The following is a 23505-nucleotide window of genomic DNA, read 5'->3' as shown; positions in this document are numbered from 1 at the left end:
AAAAAAACTGCCAACTCTCACGGTCAGGAAGAATCCTGCCAGCTGTGGAAGTGACCTAGTGGCTTGGAATTTAGCTCAAAAGCTCAATTCAACAGATATGCATGGAATTGTATTGTGTACAAGGTGCTAGAGTTGGAAGCAAAGAAAGTAGGCAAAGGGGGGCTTTTATGGAACCCCCCAGCCACGATTCCCACTTCCATTCAAATTATTCCCCCCTCATTTTATCATGAATAATTTCAAAATATAGAAAAGTTTTTAAAAAATGTATGGTGAGCACCCTACACCACTAGCTTCTACAGTTACATTTTGCTTTATTTGCTTTGTCATTTATCTGTTTATCTGCCCTCAATCCATGCATCAAGCCACCTTATTGGTATTAGTACTGTTACTATTTCTGTTATTTTTTGGTGCCTTCAAAGTAAGTCACAGACGTCAGTGTACTCCATCCGTAAACACCTCAGAGTACATAACATTAACTGAAGGTTAATTCAAATTAGCCTTTTATTTTCATTCCAACACCGTGATCTTGAAAGCAGCCTTCATTTGTCCAAAAGACCCAGCCTTACAAAAGCTGAAAACCGAGAAAGGTTATCAGCGTAACTGAGGTAAGTATCAGGGGACTCATTCACCTAAATGTCTCCATTTCCCCAGTTCAGAGATGAATCAGCCTTTCAGGGCTGAGAATGTTTTGCTTGTGATAAATTCTAGGAAAGTTCTGTTGCTCAAGGGAGAGGGTCATAAGCTGTTCTTTTCTGGCACGCTGCCAAAAACCCACGGGAAAGAGGAAAATAGTTATGATTTTCCTGCAATGGTTGATCACATGTAGCTTCAGGGTCAGAACCCTGGCCGATGGACCAGACCACGTCTGGTCAGATTCTTCTCGCAGGGGTGGAAATGCGAGTCACGTATACACATCTTTTCTGGATATTTTTGGATGTCTTTTACCACAAGCACATTAATGCCCTTCATAAACTAATGTTTACAAAATAATCTGTCCCTGACTTGGGGCCAGTTAATTTGCTGGGTTCAGAAAGTCTGAATCCCTAATATAGAATATTCGAGAGATATTTTTCATTCAATGAACAGCAGGTATAGCAAGCGCCCTGGGAAGCAAAATACCAAAACCTGACCAATCTGCAGGAAAGATTTTTTGAGTGCTTAAAAGAGAAAAAAAAAATTGCAAATGGTGATATATATAAGACACATTTAGACACATGTATTTCTATAAAATGTATTTTCAAGAAGAAAGTCATACAGAAGAAGAAAATAAAATTTTTGAGTTAAAAAGGAAAAAAGGTCACAAAACATGTTGATAAAGTGAGTGTCTTTAAAGATGATAATGGTGGTATTTGGAATTTTTTAGAGAAGGCTTTCTTCACTGTCATATGGACATAGAGCTTTCTTTATGTTTCCTGGGATTTCCGAGGCAATGGATGGTGTATCTACACACTCATGTATCCAGCTGCCTGTTCAACATCTCCAACTGGATGGCAAATGACAGTGCGAAAAGTGCTCAAAGTTCCATGTACAGAGTCATATTTCTTTTTTTTAAATTGAAGTATAGTTAATTTACAATGTTGTGTTCATTTCTGGTATACAGCAAAGTGGTCAGTTATATACATTTATATATATATATGTGTGTGTGTGTGTATATATATATATATATATATACACACACACATGTTCCTTTTCATATTCTTTTCCATTATAGGTTATTACAAGGTATTGAATATAGTTTCCTGTGCTGTACAGTAGAACCTTATTGTTTATCTCTTTTATACATAGTAGTTTGTATCTGCAAATCCCAAACTGCCAATTTATTCCTCCTCAACCCTCTCTTCCCCTTTGGTAACCATAAGTTTGTTTTCTATGTCTGAGTCTATTTCTGACTTTGTAGATAAGTTTATTTCTGTCATTTTTTAAGATTCCACATATAAGTGATATATGGTATTTGTCTTTCTCTGTCTGGCTTACTTCACTTAGTATGATAATCTCTAGGTCCATCCATGTTGCTGCCAATGGCATTATTTCATTCTTTTTTGTGGCTAAGTAGTATTCCATTCCCCATCGTCTTTATCCACAGAGTCACATTTCTCATCTCAAAAGTGGGCCCTGTTAATGGCGAAATGTTACATGCTGCATATTCCATTTGTAAAAGTTTGCCCCCCCCATGTTTGTTTTTCCTCATTTTAAGTCTTCTAGCTTTTTAGGACTGCTCTGTTTTTTTCCCTCTGCAGTGGCCTACAAATAGAATTACCTGCCTTGCTCTGAAAATGCACACCCTTGGACTTGGCTTCTCCCGGTGACCGGCTTCTCAAAGACAAGAAAGGAAGGAAGCTCTCACGCCTGTTTTGGTTTCAGAGGCGGAAGGGATTCTGAGCCCCAGAGGAAGCTTTGAAAAGGTGATACACTGAAAGCATCCTCAAGACTATGGCAAATCCAGCATCAAAACGGGTAAAAAAGTACAGTGAAGCCATTCTCTCCTGTTGTATTAGGAAGCTGTCCTTCTAAATGCTCCGTGTAATGGAGGAAACTGGCAGGACACCTGTGCTCAGAGATTACTGCTGTGGCCAGTGGGACGCAACATTTCATGTCTTAAGTCTAGTTTAATAATTTTTTATCTTACTGGATGGCTGATTGGACATAGCCACTTTCTGAAAGGGTAAATATTTGTAAGAATTTTTCCTTACCTAGAGAGCTTTGAAGACAGACCTCATCTCTTTTCTCACATAAAAGCACATTTCTCGTTATTTATCATGAAATGAATGACCTGGAAACTGAGTGGCTTAAAACAACCATATTTATTTCCTCACAGGCCTTCGGGCCTCAAAGTTGAGAAGGATGCAGTTGAGTGCTCATATCTCATCCATGTGGCATCAGCTGGGGCAGCTGGGGCTGTGGGGCCCCTTCCCAGATGGCTTATTTGTCTATATGTCCCGCACTGCAGTGTCCTTGGCCTCTGACTCCTTCCTCACATGGCGTTTCTCCTTCCAGGACCGCTTCTCCACATGGCGGGGACTTCTCCCAGAATGGTGGTCTCATAGTCATCTCTCTTCTTCCAGGAAGCAGAAGCTGCCAGGTCATTTCAGAGCCACACTGAGAACTGGCAGTGTCCCTTCCACTCTATTCCATCGGTCAAAGCAGCCACAAGCCCTGCCTAGACTTAAGAGGAAGAGAAGTAAACTCCACTTGTGATGGGCTAAGTGTCAAGGTCACAATGCAGAAGAAGACGTGTGCGATGGGAGATACTGTTGGAGCCATCATAGGAAAAGAGAATCTTCCAACGGAGGATGAACAGTGACTTTGGTCCACAACGTGTAGTTGTGATGATTGCCACGTCAAACGCCTCACCCAGACTTGAGAGGACAGACAGGCAAGGTTTCCTTAGAGGGAGGGATGGGGAAACTGAGAGCTGGGAGATGACTGGGGATAAGGCAGATTAAGGAGAAAAAGTTCCAAGCAGAGGGCATAGCAAGCCAATAAGAGAGAGAATGCCCATTCGAGACCTAAAAAAGTTCAGAATAATGGAAAGAGGGGGTGCTCATGTGTGTGTGTGTGTGTGTGTGTGTGTGTTTACACTTGTCCTTCACCAAGTGTTGGCATGCTAAGGGTGAGGCTGTGTTAAGGGTAACACAGGACTTTCTCTTGCAGGCAATGAAAGTTTTAGGTGGTTGAGAATTCCATTTTCCTGTGACTTGGAAGATGGCGTGGCTATCAGAGAAGATGGATGGTGGCCATCAAAATGGGAAGGACCAAGTATATTTAAGAGATAACAGGAGCAGAAAGCACAGGATTTCAAGGTGGAAGAGTGATGGAGAGAGCTTGAGTTTCAGCTTCAGGTAACTGACTAAACATTGAACTTCTTGGTAGGGAATGCAGAAGCACTTACTAAGGACTGCAAAGTGCCAGAGAGTCTGTGCTTCCGTTTTATTTGGAGACTGTTGCAGGAAGACACCCGGCCTGCATAGTCGAAAATACTTACTACTTGGCCCTCTACAGATCCCTGTTTTACAGTGGCCACTTTCTTTCCTTTCCCAAAACCCAGTGAGCTTTCTAGTGTTTAAAGAAAAGAAACCCGCAGCGGCTTCCACAACTCCTTACATCCCTGGGAAAAGTCTCCAATTCCCCTCCCCCTTGTACAGGGCGAACAGGAGGCAGCTTTATGTAACAAAAAAATTGTTTTGTGCTTAGGACCTGCCCAGCTCATTTAAGTCTCATCACAACCCAAGTTGTACTGTGTTATCATCACCATCCCTATTTTACAACGGAGGAACCGGAGGCAAAGAGAGGCTGAGTCACCTGCCCAAGGTCATGCAGCTAAGAAGTGGTGGAGGCAGGATCCGAACCCGTGCAGCCAAGCTTCGCGGACTGCGTGACGAGCGGACTCCAGGTAATGACAGGTTTCCCAGGAGGTCGCGTTGGGACCTTCGCCCTGAACAGAGCACCTGCTGGGCCTATCCACCCCTCCCAGGGCCCAGCGAGCATCTCTCCCGGGCAGGAGGGGCGCCCAGGCCGAAGGGCAGCGGAGCAGGCGGGGGCGAGGGAGCGGCAGGGCTTGGGGGGTGGGGCGGAGCGAGAGGATCGGAGCGGCGGCGGCGGCGGCGGCGGCAGCCTGTCAATCAAAGGGTGTCGCCCTGGCCCACGGCCCCGGAGACCCACAGACTCCCGCCTCCCGCTTCCCTGCGGCCACCGCCGGCGAAGCGCTGAGTCACGGTGAGGCAGCTGCGCGCGGCGCCGCCGAGCCCGCCCTCCCCGCGCCCCGCCCCGCCCCGACGCGCGTGAGGAGCGAGCGAGCGCCCGCGGGGTGGGAGGGGCCAGGGCTGGCGGGTCCCCGTCCTTCCGGGCCCACTTGAGACGCTCAGGGGAGTCCCCAGGGAGATGACCAGAGGTGCTTAAATAGTCCTCTGCAATTTGGTGCTAGTGGCAGACTGCCTTTCTTTCTGCAGAGCGCTGCGATCTGGTAAGTGCCTCATCAGTTGTTCACGTGCACAGAATTTAATTGTAGAAGTCTGGAAAGACCCAGAAATAGTCCACATGGGAAGTAAAATACTTTTTAGGTGCTCATAGGTAGGTGATGACCGTTCTGTACGCCTTGGAGGATTGAGCTCATTTCTGTGTCCCACAGTTAAACACCCAATAAATACTTACTGAGTGCCCGGCTCTGGGCGGGCGCATTTCAGAGTAAGCCTTGACTGACTGGAGGGCTTTTCAGAGTGGATTGCTCTAAATAGCAGCAGCTCCCATTCCTAGAGCACTGACTGCACTCCTTTAAGGTAGGCAGTCTTATTACTTCTGTTTCACAGGTGGGGAACCTGAGGAACAGAAAGGCTTAGCAGTTGGCCTCAGGTCGCACAGCTGGTACATGGTGAACCTGGTATGCAGACCCAGGCTGTGGGGCTCCAGAATCTATTCTTGCATCTCGGTTTGAGTGGGCATCTTTGAAGGAATGGATTATAGATCGCTTGAAGAAGAGCTTTACAGATTGGGGGTACTGTCTGCAAGCTTTTAAAGTGGAAAGGGAATTGATTCTATTTGTTCTGTGATATTCGGTTGAGTAGACTTTAGACCCACAAAGAGGAAGCGCTTTTGAATTCAGGAGATCAATGAGTCCCCAAAATACAGATTGTGTTGTCAAGGGTACCTCCTTCATGAGTTTCCTGTGCTCATGAAGAAGACTTCACGAGAAAGCACGAAGATTTCTTGCCACTTAGTTGTCCCTGAACTTCAGGGATAGTTCTTTGAGATGACCCTCAAAGATCCCTTTCGATGCCAAGATCAGGAACATTCACGTGAGAGTCACAGACCTCTTGGTGTTTCTCCGTGTTCCCTGTGTCACCACACAAATCTCTCAGCTCCTGGTAGCACCTACCTCATGGGGCAGCGTGGGGTAGGAGGTAGGTTGAGAAATTTCAGTGAGGTAAAGCTGGTAAAGTGCTCATTAGAGGTTTTTGGTAAGTGCCCTACAGAGCTGTTATTGCTTAACCTTGTAAAAGATGACCATAGGACTACACCAGTTAACAACTGTCAATAACTATTAGGGTGCTGGGAACCTAGTTAGTACTCATACGTGTTCACCATCATTATTGTTGTTTTAAAGCACCTAGCTCAGGTTTTGTACAGAGTAAGCAGTTAATAAATTGTAGCTGTTAATATTTTGGGCAGGTGTAAATTTAATATCCTTTATTTTATTGTCCTTGGCTAGTCCCTCCTGTATGACTTCTCTGTTCTGTTATCCCTCCTCTTGCTCTCCATCCTTTACAGCTCAGCCTCAGAACACTCTTTTTAGCCTTTGACATGGCATCCTTCAAGAGGGTTACCCTCTCAGTGCTCAGCCGAGAGCAGCCGGAAGGGGTTGGAGCTCGGGTCCGCAGAAGCATCGGCAGACCTGAGGTACGCTGGTTGGGTGGCTGTTTCGTACTTTTTTGTAGAAGGGACTAGGGGGACGCTGAGGGTAAACTTGGGAAGAGAGGGCATGAAACAATCTTGAGCTGCCGTGTGGGGCACCATTGGGGCCAACCCAAACTTAGCAATTGGGGTCCCCCCAGGACCAGCCCCAGCCCAAAGCAGGTTTCTATACCATGGATTCAGCAGTCCTGAGCAAAGGGTACAGCCGAAGCATCTGCACCTTCTCCACACGCCCATGTCCCACCCAGGGTTGGTCTGTCTGCCTCAGCATGCACATCACCACACACACCCACGTGGTAGCCCCGAAGTTTACATGCCCACGGGTCAGTGCACCAGGGAGAGACTTGGTCCCCTTTCCAAATTCCCAGGAGAGATAATCTGATTGGCTCAGCTTGGGTCAAATCTCTACTCTTGGCCAATCAGCCATAGCCAGGGATTTGAGTTTATAGACCACTGAGACCCAACTCTGTGGACCTCTTGGTGGAGGGTAAGTAGGGGCTTCTTTCCAAGAAGGTGATTATAGGTTAAGTAGACGTCTTTCAACATTAGAGAGCAGTTTTCTTTGAAAATTATGGCAGATATGGAACTTGTGGAAAAGAAAATTTTATATGCACAGAAAGGTAATCAAATGGTGGTTCTAGTACAGGGAATACAGTGCCCAGCACCATATGAGATTCCAAAAATAGAATTCCTTCTATTGAGATTTAATCGACATACAACATTTTAGTTTCAGGTGTACAACACAATGATTCAATGTTTGTATGTATTGCAAAATGATCACAATTCTAGTTAACATCTGTCACCATACGTAGAGAATTTTTTTTCTTGTGATGGGAACTTTTAAGATCCACTTTATTAGCAACTTTCAAATAGGCAATATGGTATTAACTACAGTCACCATGTAGTATATTACATACCCAGGACTCATTTATTTTGTAACTGAAAGTTTGTACCTTTTGACCCCCTTCATCCATCCATCCAGCATGCTCCCCCCTAAGTTTGGCAACCACCAGTCTGTTCTCTGAATCTATGAGCTTATTTTCTGTTTTGCCTTGTTTTGTTTTTAGATTCCACATGTAAGTGAGATCATACTGTATCTGTCTTTCTCTGTCTGACTTACTTCACTTGGCATAATGCCCTCAAGGTTCAAACATGTTGTTGCAAACAGCAAGATTACATTCTTTTTTTGGCTGAGTAATATTCCATTGTATACATATACTACATTTTCTTTTTTCCTCTTTTTTTTTTTACCATTATTATTTTTTTTTATTGAGGTACAGTCAGTTTACAATGTTGTGTCAATTTCTGGTATACCACATTTTCTTAGTCCCTTCACCTGTTGGTGGACACTTAGGTTGTTTCTGTTTCTTGATTATTGTAAATAGTGCTGCAATGAACCTGGGGATGCATGTATCTTTTTAAGTTACTGTTTTTGTTTTTGGTTAAATATCCAAGAATGAGATTGCGGGATCATATGGTAGTTCTGTTTGTAATTTTTTTGAGGAACCTCCATACTGCTTTCCATAGTGGCTGCACCGGTTACATTGTGCACAAGTGTTCCCTTTTCTGCACATCCTCACCAACACTTGTTATTTCTTATCTTTTTGATAATAGCTTTTCTAACAGTTGTGAAGTGCTGTCTCATTGTATTTTGAGTTGCATTTCCCTGATTAGTGATGTTGTGCATCTTCTAAAACATATTTTTGGATAAAGAAAGAAGTAGATTAGGGAAGTAGATTCTTTATGAAAAGTGGGGCTGATTTGTTCCTCTTTTTAAAATCTGCTCTCATACTCTCACACTCTTTCTGTCATTGGCGGCTTATTCATTTGAGAATATCTTTTGAGATCCATCAAACATTGTTTTCCAAAGGGATACATGCAAATTGGATTACTCCAAGGGCTAAGTGCATGGTGGCTGTTGGGAAGATGCATATGGATGTAGTATTATATTCTACTGAGCCACATCACTATTGGAACAGTTGTGAAGAATTCAGACACCTGTCAGTAAACCCATTATTGTATGTTGAGGGTAGCTTATACTTTAATTACTCCATCTGTCAGGAGTTTTTGGTCTTGTGAACCACTTTGACGGTCTGCTGAAACCTATCAATTCTTTCTCAGAATAATGTTTCTTAAATACATAAAATACATAGTCTTACATGCAAAGGAAAATTTTTATATTGAAATATGGTTAGCAAAATATTACAAAACAAATTCGTATCTTAAATAACAACTCTAGTAACATTAAATAAGAAGCTTTGGTGGCCGTTTTCATAACTCCTGGATTTCAAAGCTGTGAGGGGCCTGAACAATGGTTCATACACCTGCAACGATGGTAATGTAATATGAAAAGAGCCTTGATTTCTGCTGGTGACAAAGTCACAGGTCCTGGTCATTTACTGTGGTTCTTTGGCTACATTCCTTTTTTTTTTTAAAAAGTTTTTATTTATGTATTTTCTTCTTTTGGGGAGGATAATTAGGTTTGTTTATTTATTTTTAATGGAGGTACTGGGGATTGAACCCAGGACCTTGTGCATGCTAAGCAGGCACTCTGCCACTGAGCTATACCCTCCCCCTTGGCTACATTCCTAAATAAAGGAAATGTCCAGTTTCAGGCTGGAGAAGGATGGTGGTGACTGTTGCACCCCACTGTAAATGGACTTAATCCCACTCCACTGGATACTTAAAAATGGTTAAAATGGTAAATTTCCCATTATGTTTGTTGTACTACCAAAAAAAATTCAGGAGAAAAAAACATTTCAGTTAGAGGTTAATGAAAATAAAGATGTGTTTTTTTTCCGGCCAAGTTTATAGTCACTCTGAATTCTATGCATGGTACCCAGTTAAGAGTCCCTGGCTGAAAACCTATGCTTTAAAGATCCCCATAGTCTATTAATTCAAAAGGTCTCCCATGCCCCAGGCGTGCCTCTACCCTAAAGAAAAATAAATAGATAGAAATCATTCATAATGCCATCACTTGGTTTAATCACCATTAAGATGGAGGGTATTTCCTCTTGTATCCATGTAATTATGTAGTTTACGTCTTGGGGATTGTACAGAATAAATAACTTTGTGTCCTTAGTTTTTCATTTAACATGGTAGCATAAGCACTTCCCATGTTATTATAAATTCCTCATGAACACCATTTAAGTGGCTATGACATATTTCGGTGTTTGGGCATACCATTATTCTCTTACTCCTGGCCCGACTTTTGACCGTTTCGAGCGTTACCATATTTGTTGGCACTCCACACATGGCCAACTTGCCAGAAAGGTGGACCCCCAACTCCCCAATCTGCAGAGAAGGAAAGCCATCACTCTGCCTTCAAGGTGGTTCCTTTTCAAACTTTTTGCACCAAGATTTTGTCTCTGAAGAATCATCTCATCAAGTTTGGAGTCCAGAGCTATTTTAGCGTAGAATTTACAACAGTGTTCAGCATTAGTGGCCCTAAGTGACATGTTGCCTGTGACTGTAAATGTGGAGGTAGAGGAATTCATGGTTCTCTCACTGAGCCTTTTGGTGGTGAGTGATAAAGGAGAGATGGGGTGGGGCTGACTGGCACCTTCTACTAACAGTTGTCTCTGGTCCGGGGCAGCCAGGCTGGAATTGGAATGATTGTACAGTGTGATGTTAGCGGGGAGTTCCTCTGTGGTCCCAGCAGGAGGGAAACCCACCAGTCCTCTGCATTTGCCTCCCTGCCCCACTCCCCTTTCCACCAGGCAGTCCTTGGTGGGATGTGATTTTCCTTGGACCACTCTTATTCAGGCAGACCTCAGAGATATTGAGGGTTCCTTTCCAGACCACTGCAATAAAGCGAGTATTGCAAAAAAGTGGGTCACATGAATATTTTGGTTTCTTGGTGCATATAAAAGTTATGTTTACAGTATACTGTAGTCTATTAAGTGTGCAATAGTATTGTGTCAAAAAAACAAGGTACGCACCTTAATTAAAAAATACTTTATTGCTAAAAAATGCTAACTGACATCAGAGCCTTCAGTGAGTTGTAGTGATAACGTCAGATCACTGGTCACAGATCATCATAACAAATATAATAACAATGAAAAAGGTGAAATATTGTAAGAATTACCAAAATGTGACACAGAGACACAAAGTGAGCAAATACTGTTGGAAAAAATGGTGCTGATAGCCTTACTCAAAGCAGGGTTGCCCCAAACCTTCACTTTGCAAAATACTCAGTGTCTGCCAAGTGCAATACTTCAAAGTGTAATAAAACAAGGTATGCCTGTATATACTTTCTTTTTTTAAAAATTTGCATTCTTTTTATTGAAGTATAGTCAGTTTATAATGTGTCAATTTCTGGTGTACAGCATCATGTTTCAGTCATACATGTACATACATATATTCATTTTAATATTCTTTTTCATTATAGGTTACTACAAGATATTGAATAGAGTTCCCTGTGCTACACAGTAGAAACTTGATATTTATCTATTCTGTATATATTTTCTATTAGGGAGAATTTCTAACATAGAAAAGTGGAAAAGAGCATAATGAATCTCTGTGTACCCAGCCTCCAGAAAGATCAATTCATGGGTAGTCTTGTTTCATCTCTGCCCCATCCATTTCTTCCCTCAAAGTGTTTTGAAGTCAGTCATTCCATTTCGCTCATAAATATTTCAGTTTGTATCTCTGAAAGATAAGAACGTAAAAAATAGAACTGTAACTCCATTAGCACACTTAAAAATGATGCATTTCTTAATATCATCAAACAACCTTGACTAATCTTTAGCTGATACAGCCTCTGTAGTGACTCTCCATCAGTGTCTCTAGAAGTTGAGTCAGGGTAGAGGAACACAGAGTCACAGCTCAAGTCCGTTCAGGGCCGTAACTAGACCTCGGTCTGGACTCTGTGCTGGCAGTTTCATCCTGCCTTCTCGTCGTTACCCTCAGGCTGAGTAGGCCCCGGGGGTACTGAGCTGTTGGAGTCTACCTTTGAGGGACCTCTCCCCTTTTCTGCTGCCATATTATCTTGACGTATCCGGGCCTTTTGTTGGGTATTGGGGGGGGGTCCTCTCCTGATTCTGAGCTGCTGCCACACGCATTAGTGCCATTTTACCAGTTATATTAGGTGCAGTTGTGTATGACTGAAAGCATCCTCCAAAAGCAGTGGTTTACATAGGTAAGGATTTGTGTTTCTGTTTTGAAAAACCCAAAAGTAGGCAGTCCAGGGTTGGCCTGGAAGCCCCACACTTGTCAGCCCAATGCTCTTTCTAAATTTATCATTCTTAGTGTACCAGCTTATGGCCCAAGACAGCTGTTGGAGCAGTTGCAACTTGGGTGCAGAAAGGAGGAAGGGGGGAACAGCGAAAGGATATATGCCAGCTGTCTGTCCTCCTTTTATAAGGGATTTCCCTAAAAGTCCCACCCAACAACTTCTGCATACCTCTCATTAGCCGGATTTGGTCATATGACCACAGCTACAGAGGAGGCTAAGGACCAAACACAAGCACCACTTGGGATGTTGGTGGAGTACCTTCTATATACACAGAATTATTCTAGATTCAGTGACGCATCAAAGAAAAGCATAATGTCGGCCCTGCCTCCAAGGAACTGACATTACTGGCAGCTACTTCCACTGCTTCCTGATTTAAATCAGACACCAGGCTGCTGGAACTTTGTGAAGGGAGTGGCACAGGCTTGAGGGGTGGTGGCCATGGGTTTGACTGGCCTTCTCAAGAGATCAAAAGAAAGCTTGGAAGCTGCCAACTGAAAGTGGCAGCCAAAGGATCTGGAATTGTTTAAAGAAAAGGAAATTCTCATATGGTTCAAAAACTTTGAAAGAACATCACTTTAATATGTAGAAAGAGAAAGATGTCAGTGAGTTGGGGACCAAGTCAAGATATTTTAGAAAATCTGAATTCTTACATAAATCAGATCTTGTCTGCAGGTAGCAAGTGTCTCTAATGTGTTCTTGCATACTTGCTGAATGTTTAGAGAATGTTAGGAACTTGGATGAGGGCTAGTACCCAGCCTGCAAATAACACTTCAGGACAATAGTCTAATGCAAGACACTCCTGCTTGTTGGAGGAAGAGTGTCTCTTATACATGTACCCCATCCTTTGTCCAGGTAAACACTTCATCCGTCTTTCACATCTGACTTTCAAGCCTTCTACAGTCTTTTCCTTGTGCCGGCTTTTGAACCGTATGTGTCCGTGTGCCATGGATTGGTGACCACAGGATTGAATATGTGACCCATATATCACAAATAGCACTTCCCAGACAATGAATAAGTACTGTTCTGTGGGTGTGGATGGTGATGAGGGTAGGACTGGAAAGGGGGAACCTCTTCTTTTCACAATTTAGTTGACGGCAGGACATATTTGCTCATGTTAAACTCTTTGAGCCCAAGAAGCCATAAATATCTCTTGATCTCATCTTTACCCACATTTTAATACCAGAGAACCACAATAATGTAGACCTAAAAAGCCATCTCGAGACTCCAACCCCTTTGTTTTATATGTAGGGAAGTTGTGTCTCACAGATCTAACAGGTACCACACATCTGTGTAGACCCTGCAGCGTTCTGGGCACTGCACTGGGTGCTCTGCAGGCACTGTGCCCAGTCCTTCAAGATACGTATTATCCTGTGAGAAGAAAACATGTGTAATAAGGTATGAGAGTTTTCATCCTCTCTTCCTTCCCAACCCCAGTTCCATTCCTGGGCTTGCCTCGAGCTGAAAGGGAGTTATGAGTGACAGGATGAGACTGAAAGAATCCGAGATCTGATTTCCACTGGAAAGGGCTGAGAGCTCCTGGTGGAAGAGAAAAGAGTAAATTCAGAAGGTAAGGGGACAGAGGAGAAAAGGGAAGAGCTCTCTCCATGTGTTCGGAGGAGACTTGAAGGGTTAAAGTGAGAGAAGCTGGAAATATTGGGGACATGAATTGGAGAGGAGTAAGGCAGATTTGAAACACATCTCTAAGTAGAAGCCCCCTTTGGCATTTTTGAGAGAATTCAATAAATATTTGAATTGAATTCCAATTACTTTTTAATATATTTTAAAATTATCTTTTAAAAAAACAAGGGAGGGCAGGAGGTGGTAATTAGGTTTGTTTGTTTATTTATTTATTTAATGGAGATGCTGGGGGATTGAACCCAGGACCTTGGGCATACTGAGTATGCTCTCTACCTTCTCCCCAGTTACTTTTTAATATTGGGCTAGATGAACACTGGGCTGAGATGGGTTACAAAGTGGCCCAGCTTTATATGGTTACAGCCCATATTTTAAAGTGAAGAAACTGAGACTTGATTAGGTTACAAAAACTTGTAGTAGCTTGTTGAATTTGTGTGCACGTGTGTCTGTACTATATATGTTATATGTGTGTACATAAATATGTGTGTACATGTGTGTATGTGTATTTTTTCCCATAGAAAGTGAAAATAAGAGCCAAGTCAGAGGGACAAAGAGAAGGTTTGGTACTTTCATTTCTAGCAATATGACAGAGTAGATACCCTAAAACAAACAAGCAAACAAACGAACAAATAAATAAGTAAATAAATAGCTGAGCTGACAGGAAGTTAGAGAAATTCTTAGAGTCCAAAAGCAATGAAAAGGAAAGAAGAAATAGGAAATCTGAATAGTTCTGTAGCATTAGGGTAAGTGAATCAGTGTTTTAAAAGTTTATCACAAAGATGAGAGCTCCAGGTGATTTTTACAATTTTACCAAATGTTTTACATTCAGATAATTCCAGTAATATACAGACTCTCCAGGAGGTGACACCCTGGGGAGTCCTCACATCACTTTATGAAGTAATGTTATCTTGCAATCAAGACCAGACAAGGATGGCAAGTGAAAGGATAATTACATCACATTTATGAGCATTTTTGCAAGAATCATAAGCAAAATATTGACCAACCAAATACAGCAATGTGTAAAAAAGATAATATATCATGACCAAGTTTGGAGTGTCTGAAGAAAGCAAATTTGGTTTAATATTAGAAAATCTATTTATATAACTTACCAACATTAAGAGATTAAAGGAGAAAAAAACATATAATGTCTCCATCAGTGTCGAAAACGCGTTCAATAAAATGCAACATCCACTTATGCTAGAAAGTTTAATAAAGTAGAAATAAAAGGAAAATTATGTAACCTTATGAAGGGAATCTACAGAAAGCCTGCATTAAACAACCTGGTTGCCAGTGAAACTGTAAAAAGCAGTCTGTGTAATATTAGGGACAAGGACAAGGATGTCTGTTGCCATCTATTCTACTCAACATTGTTGTAGAGGCGTTAGCTTGCAAAAAGACAGAAAAAGGAATCGAAAGTATAAGGGTTGAAAATTAAGGGGGGAAAAAACAGTTATTTGCCAGCGGGTGTTGGTTGAAATATTACTCCCCAATATTCACCCCCTCCCTGTAACAGAATTACACACTCTCACCCACTTTTAGGTGCATTACCCATGAGTCTCTTAGGGAGGGTTTAAGTGCCCTCTTCTCTGCCTTTGGGCTTGGCCATGTCACATGCTTTGACCAACAGGACGTGTTATTGTGGTTTTCCACCACTGGCCCTTGTCTATGAGAACAGCATGTCCTAGACAGTGGCCACTGTTTCAACTTGGGACCAGAATAAGAAGACATGTAGAGGCCAGCCAAACCCAGCCAAACCCAGAGAAGCTGCAGCCTGCCACAGCTTTAATCTAATGCAAGCAAAAGATAATTTGTGAGCTGCTGGGCAAAAGCTTATTGATAAATACACTAGTGATATCAATGTCTGCAAAGAAAACCCAAAAGAAGCTACAGATCAATTATTCAAATTAATAAGAGCTTAACAATGTTCAAAATTGCCTTTTTATTCATGTATCTAATCCCCAGCAGCAAGCTGTTCAAAAACTTTAAAAATGCTATTTACATTATTATAGCTTTGTAATATAGTTTGAAATCAGGGAGTGTGATGCCTCCAGCTTGATTCTTCTGAAGATTGTTTTGGCTATTTGGAGTCTTGTGTGGTTCCATACATATTTTAGGAATATTTGTTCTATTTCTGTGGAAAATGCTATTGGGATTTTGATAGGGATTGTGTTGAATCTGTAGATTGTTTTGAGTAATGTGAACATTTTAACAATATTAATTCTAAGACATGAACACAGAATACGTTTCCATCTGTTTGTGTCATCTTTACTTTCTGTCATCAGTGTCTTAGATTTTTCAATGTACAGGTCTTTCTCCTTCCTGGTTAAATTTATTCCCAGGAATTTTATTCTTTGTGATGCAATTGTCACTGGGATTGTTTTCTTAATTTCTCTTTCTAATAGTTCATTGTTAGTGCCTAGAAATGCAACAGATTATTGTAGCACGTGTTTGAAAGCTGCCAAGAGGGTAAATCATAAAAGTTCTCATCACAAGAAAAAAATTTCTGTACCTCTGTATGGGGACAGGTGGTAACTAGACTTCCTGTGGTGATCATTTCGCAGTATTTCCAAATATCAAAATCATTACCTTGTATATCCGAAACTAATATATTGTTATATGTCAGTTGTACCTCAATAAAAATACTATTTACAACACCATAAAAAGTATGTTAGTTGGCAGTAATTTTAATATATGTAAAATCTTTAGGGAGAAAATTACAAATCCTATTGAAAGACATTTTAAAAGACCTAAATAAATGGAGATAACCATGTTTATGAATAGGAAAACTCACTATATAATTGTCAGTGCTTCCCATATTAATCCATAGATTCATAGAAATTCCAATCAAAAGTCCAAAATTTTTGTTTGTAGAAGTTCTTAAATATTCTAAAATTTATATAGAATAATAAATGGCCAAGAAGAACCAAGACAGTCATAAAGATACACTGATAACAGGCAGATCTGTTTCCACCTCTCATTTGAGCTCAAGATTTAGCTTCAGTTGCTGTCTAGCTTTTGCATAATATACTGGACACTGAATATTCACAGTTCTATTTATATAAATATCATTTATATGCAATATCTCAAACTCAACTTGACCTAAAATGAAGTCACCGTGGCTTTCTATTTCTTGTGCTTCTGGATGGTCCTACCATCATCCCGGGTACCATAGCTAGAAATTTGGGAGTGATCCCAAATCCCATTCTCCATCACTACCGCCGTTGCCTTAGACCTGGCCTTTGTCTTTGCCTGCCTGTTAAAATCACCTTCTCAATACTCTGCCTCCTGTCTCTTCTTTTTCCAAACCATCTTCTATCTGTATGCTAGAGTGATCTTTCTAAATCTGATCGTCTCAACCTTTCATTTAACCCCATCACCTTCAGGATAAAACCTCACCTCAAACTTTAAGATTTGGCCTCTATCCTCAGCTCACCTCTCATCATGATTCTGTGTGCATCTTTTGCTCCAATAGAGTAGTTTCTTTGAAGTTCTTCAAGCTTGTCAAGCTGCTTCTTTGATCTTTTATTTAGAATATTCTTCCTTCTCCCCTTTCTACTTGATTAACTTCTACTTAAAGACCCAGCTCAAGTGACACCTCCCTGGTAGACCCTTCCCTGAGCCCATCCCGGTCTCATATGCATTCTCTCCCTCCAGAGAGCGCAATCATTACAGTGCAATCATTGATTTCCTAGTCTGTTCCCCCAAGAGACTCTATGAATCTGTTTAGGATATAGACTGTCTTGTTTGTACTTGACTATTTAGGTCTTAGATGATCATGAAATGTTTGTCCACTTCTCATGATATATCAGCTCTTTAACTTAGTGAATCCATGTGTGAGTGAGTGTGTGTGTGTGTGTGTGTGTGTGTATGTGTGTGTATGTGTGTGTGTGTGTAAGGAGTTCTTTCCCGAAAACAACTTTCATTGCCGATAGTTGCTCTTCGGCAATATCGTTTTCAGTGAGATTTTCTAGATCTGTTCATGAATGTTGCCCCTAGTAGTGTGGCTTAAAAGGCATGTCTAATCTGCTGGATTTGATTTTTATTTCAGTTAAAAAATCTGGATCCATTTTTACTGTTTGATGAATTTAAAGGCGGTAGACCAGGCGGATTTCCTGATCACCCACACCGAGGTTTTGAAACAGTAAGTAAAACAATTTGACTGCAAAAGTGTGTGTTTTAAATTTTACCTCTGTTCTTAAAAAATTAGTAATCACTTCTAATAGAAAATTCAAATTTAGAAGCAGCGAATAACAGGCAAAACTTAATTTACAAGTTCCTGGCTATTATTGAATTGTATTATCTATTTTACACGAAGTATCTTCAAATTTAAATATTTACTGTAAATCTTTGAATTTGTGCTGCTGGAGACATTCCTATTTGAGCAGTTAAATAAAGAGCGAGAATTGGCTTCTTAAAAATATTTATATAATTAAAATAATCTATTGGAGATAGAAGAAACAATTTAAGATGTGATTAAGATAATTTTGTATAGAAAACTTGCTTCTCTTCAAGAATATTCAGAAATGTTTTACCTCATGTGATATAATGTTTTAAACCCTACAAGGCAAGCCAAGAACACTATTAGTATTTCAACTCAATTTCAAGGGATTATAGAATCAAGGGGCTGAAATCGAACATGGCCTAAAAATTGGGATTTTAAGGCCATACATATACATTTACAAATTAAACTGTAAAATTCATAGTGATTTTGCTGAACACTTATTTTCAGTTTTAGCCAGATGAGGAAATAAAAGTGTGAACACAATGTTGGGGCGCTTTCAGAGATTCCTCTTCTCCACACACGTATATATTCTGGGAAAATGTGGGGACAGTTCCTAACAAAGTTGAGTCATGCGCTCCATGAGAAGAACCTATATTCTTAGAAAACAGACCAGGGCTTAGTGTGTCTGTCAAGCTAGTTTCTGAATGAGTAAATATTCATTGACATCTGGCAACGTGCAGGCGTTGTTGTCTGGTGATCTTTTGTATGTTGAGCAGGGTGTCTGTGTGCTGGGGAGTGTGAGCAGAGGGAGGGAGGCTGACGGAGGAGGAGGTGTGATCCCTGCTAGCCTCCAGGATGCAGTCTAGTTCAGGAGGTGAGAGAGGGACAGGTAAAGAGTGAAGCACTGTAGTGTAAAAAATGGAATAAGCCTAGAAGCTTCTGGAAACAGTATGAAGGATTAAGGTTGTTTGACCCATCTCCCTTCTTCCCTTAGCCTTTTGCCTTCCGGTTCTGTTCTCTTGTGACCACTTCGAGGCCACCGTGCCTTGCTTTACATCAATAATGGAAGCCATTCCTTTCACCTCCCCTACACCTGGGCTAGATTCTGACCCAGTTCCCAAAACAGGTCTCCCCACTGTGCTCTTCTGTTTCTGGTATCAGGAGATTCTCACCATCCCACAGCTGCAGCTACCATTGTATTAATCCTTCAAGATCTTTCCAGATATTACCATCTCCATCATGTTTTCCAGACAATCCCAAGAGGATCTACTTTTTCTGTCGTTTGGCCCCAATAACAGATTTTTGCAGTCTCATACACGTTAGATCTTTATGGTGGCCTTGATCATACCCTCTGTCTTGTATTTGACTAGGAGTTGCCTCAGTTAACAGTTGCTTCAGCTCAGGTAATCCCGCCCATCGCCACGTTCTCCGGGTGGAGATGCTCAGTAACTCCTGGCTGAATTTAACTGGATAATAAAAAGAGATGGTTTTCACTGAATATGATGAATATATTAAATAAAATGAATGATGAAACACATTGCTTTCCTTTCCATTGTGGAAAGAAAATTTAGTTTCCTTTATAAATTCAAATTTATAAATTGTAAGTTACTCAACTTGAAACTACTCTGAGAAGGGGTTCAACTGTAGAAGATTGGTATTTGGCTCTTTACTTTTGAATAAGACTTTTGCTTAAAATTGTAGTTGGAATCACAGCCAGTCCTCATCATTTGCAAAGTCGCCTACACGCTGAATTTACTTGTCACCCCCAGATCAATCCCTGTGGCGCTTACGCCCGCATTCGTGGGCATGCGCAGAGCACCCCAGCTTGCACACGCTCCCAGCTGATGGTGAACAAAACAACACTGTCTTCTCGTGTCAGCTCTCATACTGTAAACAAGTGTACTTCTTGAGGTCTATTTAGTGCCACATTTGTGTGCTTTTTTGTTGGTGATCTACTGTTTAAAACAGCCCCCAGGCATCGTGCTGAAGTGCTGTCTCATGTCCCTAAGTGTAAGAAGGCTGAGAGGTGCCTTAGGGAGACAACATGGAGACAATACGCGTGTTGGAGAAGCTTCCTGCAGGCCTGACTTGTGCTGCTGTCCGTGAGCTCAGTGCTAATGAATCAACAAAATAGATAGTAAATAAGGTGTCTTTAAACAGCAGCAAACATAGAACAGAGTTCTGTTATTGATTCATTCTTGATTGTAACCAGAGGGTGGCAGGCCCCTAACCCTGTATGTCCCCAGGAGCGATGATTGGGTGTTGGCTCATTCAGTGATCATGGCAATGTTATAGAACGTCACTACTGTCAATGATGAGAATGACCTGTGTCAGTTTCCCCAGGAGTGTAGGTAGGCCAAGGACTCAACTGTCTCTTACTGTGAGCTTTAAAAGTCTGCAGTTCAAAACCAGGTCCACACTTCTAGGCTCGCATCACGTCCTCCCTGGAGCATTTCCTACAGATTTGTTTTCAATTTTGAAAATGCTAATTAACATAAAGAACAGAGTTAGAATCACCTGTTTTATTACCGTACCATCCAGAAATAGGTTTTGCTATTATTTTAATGTAGTTTCTTCCAGTACTTTTCATGCTCTGTGTGTTTTGTCTCTTTTAAAAAACATTATAATGTCAGCATTTTCCCAACATTTAAAAAAAAAACAACTAATCTTTAACAGCTTCATTAAGCAGCTGCCATGAAATTGTACCAATGGACATTGCCACAGCAATGTGTCAGGGCACCTGTTTTTCCTCAGCATCACCAACACAATATATTAACCCACCTTTTCTTTATCTTTACCATCTTGATAAATGAAAAATAATGCCTCATCATAGTTTTAATTTGCATTTCTCTTACCTGAGCAAGATTGATTATCTTTTCATTTTTCAAAGATCTGTCATACCTATTTCTCTCCTTGGCCTATTTTGTTCTGCTGTGTTGGTGACATAATTCTTATTGTTTTATAAATACTCTTTATATATTAAGGAAATCAGGCCCTTTTCAATGATAGGAGTTGAAATAGTGTTAAGAGGGATTAGGCTTGTTTTTCACTGCCTCCAAAGGTAAACCTTTGGATACGAAGCGTAGATGCAAACCAATAGAAGGAAGAACTTTGTAGCAATTCATTATTCAAAGATGGAATAGGCCCCCTGGATCAAAGTGATTTTCTTATGCCTGGAGAAATACAAGCATGTATACTGAATGTTAACATGATGGGTGTGTGATCAGCATCAGTGGTCCTCAAAATAGACTGTGTGTGAGATGACTCAGTGCTGTGCTGGAATAAAATACTAGAGCTCACATTTATTTTTTTAATAAAAATGAAATTATGCTGTCCTAACACATGAATACAAAAGATGAATAAATGTACTTTTTTTAGTCCATGCTCACATTTTAGTCCATGCTCACATTATGTGATCAAAGAAATATAGAGAATATTACTGTACAAAATTCTTCTTACCTCAAATGTGATCTCGGAACCGGCAGTGGTATCACCTGGAATCTCAAGCTCCACTTCCGTCTAGGAATCAGGACCCACATTTCAACCACATCCTCAAGTGGTTGCTATGAACGTTACAATTTGAGAAGTAATCATCTGATGACCCTCCAAACCAGAAATACTATTTTATGAGTTAAGCACAAGAACCTGATTTTACCGAGTAAATGGCTGACCCTTTTTTAAAACTTAAATCTTCAGTTTGCATAGCCGTATATTTTCTGTTAAAAACTTACCTGAATGTTGAGGAAGAAGGAATGCCCTGGCGAAGGAGGCACACCTGGTGGTCCCAGGACAAAGGGGAAAATGCACTTGGTATCTCCTGCCTGAAGTTTGGACTCTGGGGAGCATCGTTTGGAAAGTCCCGAGTGGTCAAGGGTGGAAGGATTTCTGGTTGAGCCTGATACCTTGGTTTACGGCAGCTCTAAATGGTCAGAAACAAAGAACCATCTGAAAAATGCACAACACTCTGCCTTTTTTTATCCATACCCTGCCAAAATTTAGTTTCGCCCAAAAAAGAAGGACTTAAAGTTCACACACTTCCAATGAACCCTTCACCTACCCTGAGAATAGATGTATTTTGTTCCTTTTAAAATCATCCTTTAAATTAGAGCCTTGGGACTTTCCAGGTTTGGGCACTGAAAGTCCCGTGTTCCTAGGAAGCCCTCAATCCTGGGGAAACCAACATGGCCGGTCCCTCCTGCTGAAATTGAACAACTCTTAGGAATAAACTACCATGCCTGCTTCGCAGGGGCATTTTCGGATGGGCTTGTCGATTTTGTCCTTAGTTGGGCTTTGAAATGTTGTATAAAGTTTTTCACTGCAAGCCTCAGCAGGTTCTTTGATTTTGTTCAGGAGAACAAACCAGCTCTGTTTCCAAGGGTGTGCCCATCAGAAAAGCCACACTCATGTTTATTGGTTGGCAGCCAGCAGCGTTTGCATGCAATATGCCTGAACAATATCCCGAGAGGAAGGGGAAGGGTTCTGGTGATTCACACCTAAAACTTACAACTGGATTTAAGCCTCCTGTCTCCCACATGGCCTGTTTTTTCTAACTTGCTGTGCACTTTCAAACCCAAACTATACCATTGTTGAATCAAAGCTAGGGGAGTAGGGAAAAAAGCTTGGTTAAATTCAAAATCCATTTCGGAAGGGAAAATAATAGTCTAGGAAAACTGGGAACAAAGGATATTTTCTGAACCTTATAAAGACTCTCTTGTTCAAGGAACATCCTATGTCATATTTAATATGGAGATATTAGACATGTTCCTGTTATGAGAAGAAAGACAAGAATGTGAGAATGTAGATCAGCAGCATTGTGATTTCATATGGTTGTGGAAGCTTTGAAGCTGTTAGTAAGAGTGATAGCTATTGGAAAGGAGGAGGACAAATTACTTATTTGTAGGTAATATGCTAATAAAAGACTCACCCCCACCCCCCGGCTGCGTCCAGCTTTCTGCAGTGATGTGATTGGAGGAGGACATGTCCTGAAGTTGTGGTCACAGAGCAGCACGTGGATTTTGGTGTATATGTTTATTTGGCGTGATTTGGGGGTGAGGCTAACAGATAATAGGGAAGAAGCTAAAGCCACCCTCACTCCCAGGAGACCCCTTGGCACCACCATGCTAAGAATATCAACTGAAACCTCTTATTAAATGGCTGGGTAGAAAATAATGATGCAAAAATCACCCACTTTCCTGCACAAAAGCAGTAATCAGATATAATGGGAGAAGATCCCATTCAAAATAGCAATAAGAACCCCATAGAATTCCATGGGAAAAGTTATTCTCTCACCCGGTTACCCTACTTCTAGGAATCTAATAATTTCCTGGGGAAAACCCCACCATGGAACGAGGGGATGACCTGGGGACAGCTTCCTCTCAGAAATATTTGTGCACCATTGGAGGTGCCCACGAAATTTAAGAGTGCTTCAAATTAAAAAGCATAACTTCTTCAATCTTTTCTTTCTCTGAAAAGAAATTAAAATTGTGTGCGTGCCCGCTCATGCGCCCATGAGTTTAGAAGTTGGAGGTGGAGGACGTCTATTTCGCAGGAAAGCTAGCAAATGATGAAGGAGGAACAAGAGAGATCCATTTGATGAAATTTCACAATCTGAGGGAGAGGCCAGCACTTCTAACAGAAAGGTCTGGGAAGGTCTCAGGGAAAAATTGGCCGTAAATGTAAAATCTTAAGGAGTAAGTTAGATATGACTCTCTGGACAATGGAGGACAAGACAGAGGGCATAATGCGGAGATTTCTTAGAAACTGAGTAGTTTAGTCAGACTTAAAAGGTGGATGTGTAGGGTGGGCTGGGTCTCAGAGCTGTAGGTCGGGCCATTATTGGGGAAGGTCTTCAAAGCCAAGCTTGATCTCTAGTTATGAATGAATGACCAATATATATATCCTGCAACTCCAAAGTTAACGCTGTCGTTTTGAAATTAGAACCATTTTTAGTCTAAAAGTCTAGCTTTTAGGATGTCTGTGTCAGCGGTTCTCAACTGGGGTGACCTTG

At 41.3% G+C, this 23505-nt stretch overlaps 1 protein-coding gene and 2 long non-coding RNA genes across 5 annotated transcripts in view; 1 reads left to right on the top strand and 2 right to left on the bottom strand.

Annotated features, from left to right (window-relative positions):
* The window catches only part of PIR (pirin), a 145751-nt gene that overhangs the window by 49102 nt on the left and 73144 nt on the right, over window positions 1-23505 (top strand). The window contains exons 4-9 of one of the 3 annotated variants that reach the window (XM_074359538.1): window positions 2238-2402; window positions 3063-3373; window positions 3652-3839; window positions 4192-4390; window positions 6262-6390; window positions 17325-17417. In XM_074359538.1, coding sequence (XP_074215639.1) covers window positions 6295-6390; window positions 17325-17417 — 189 coding nt within the window. In that variant the 5' untranslated portion in view covers window positions 2238-2402; window positions 3063-3373; window positions 3652-3839; window positions 4192-4390; window positions 6262-6294. Of the gene's footprint in view, window positions 1-2237; window positions 2403-3062; window positions 3374-3651; window positions 3840-4191; window positions 4391-4808; window positions 4961-6261; window positions 6391-17324; window positions 17418-23505 lie in introns of those variants that run through there. The other 2 variants (XM_010967999.3, XM_010967997.3) reach the window with 2 other exon arrangements.
* On the bottom strand, window positions 2783-4714 carry LOC123612148 (uncharacterized). The gene is made up of 2 exons (XR_006719341.2): window positions 4300-4714; window positions 2783-3162 (listed from the first exon to the last, which is right to left on the bottom strand). It is a non-coding gene; the product is annotated as an uncharacterized LOC123612148 (long non-coding RNA).
* On the bottom strand, window positions 10403-22104 carry LOC123612149 (uncharacterized). The gene is made up of 3 exons (XR_006719342.2): window positions 21556-22104; window positions 21230-21417; window positions 10403-11055 (listed from the first exon to the last, which is right to left on the bottom strand). It is a non-coding gene; the product is annotated as an uncharacterized LOC123612149 (long non-coding RNA).

Source organism: Camelus bactrianus, chromosome X (genome assembly GCF_048773025.1).
Source record: "Camelus bactrianus isolate YW-2024 breed Bactrian camel chromosome X, ASM4877302v1, whole genome shotgun sequence".
Classification (NCBI taxonomy): Eukaryota; Metazoa; Chordata; class Mammalia; order Artiodactyla; family Camelidae; genus Camelus; species Camelus bactrianus.
The sequence above is the reverse complement of the archived record's forward strand: the minus strand, read 5'-3'. Positions and strand labels throughout refer to the sequence as shown.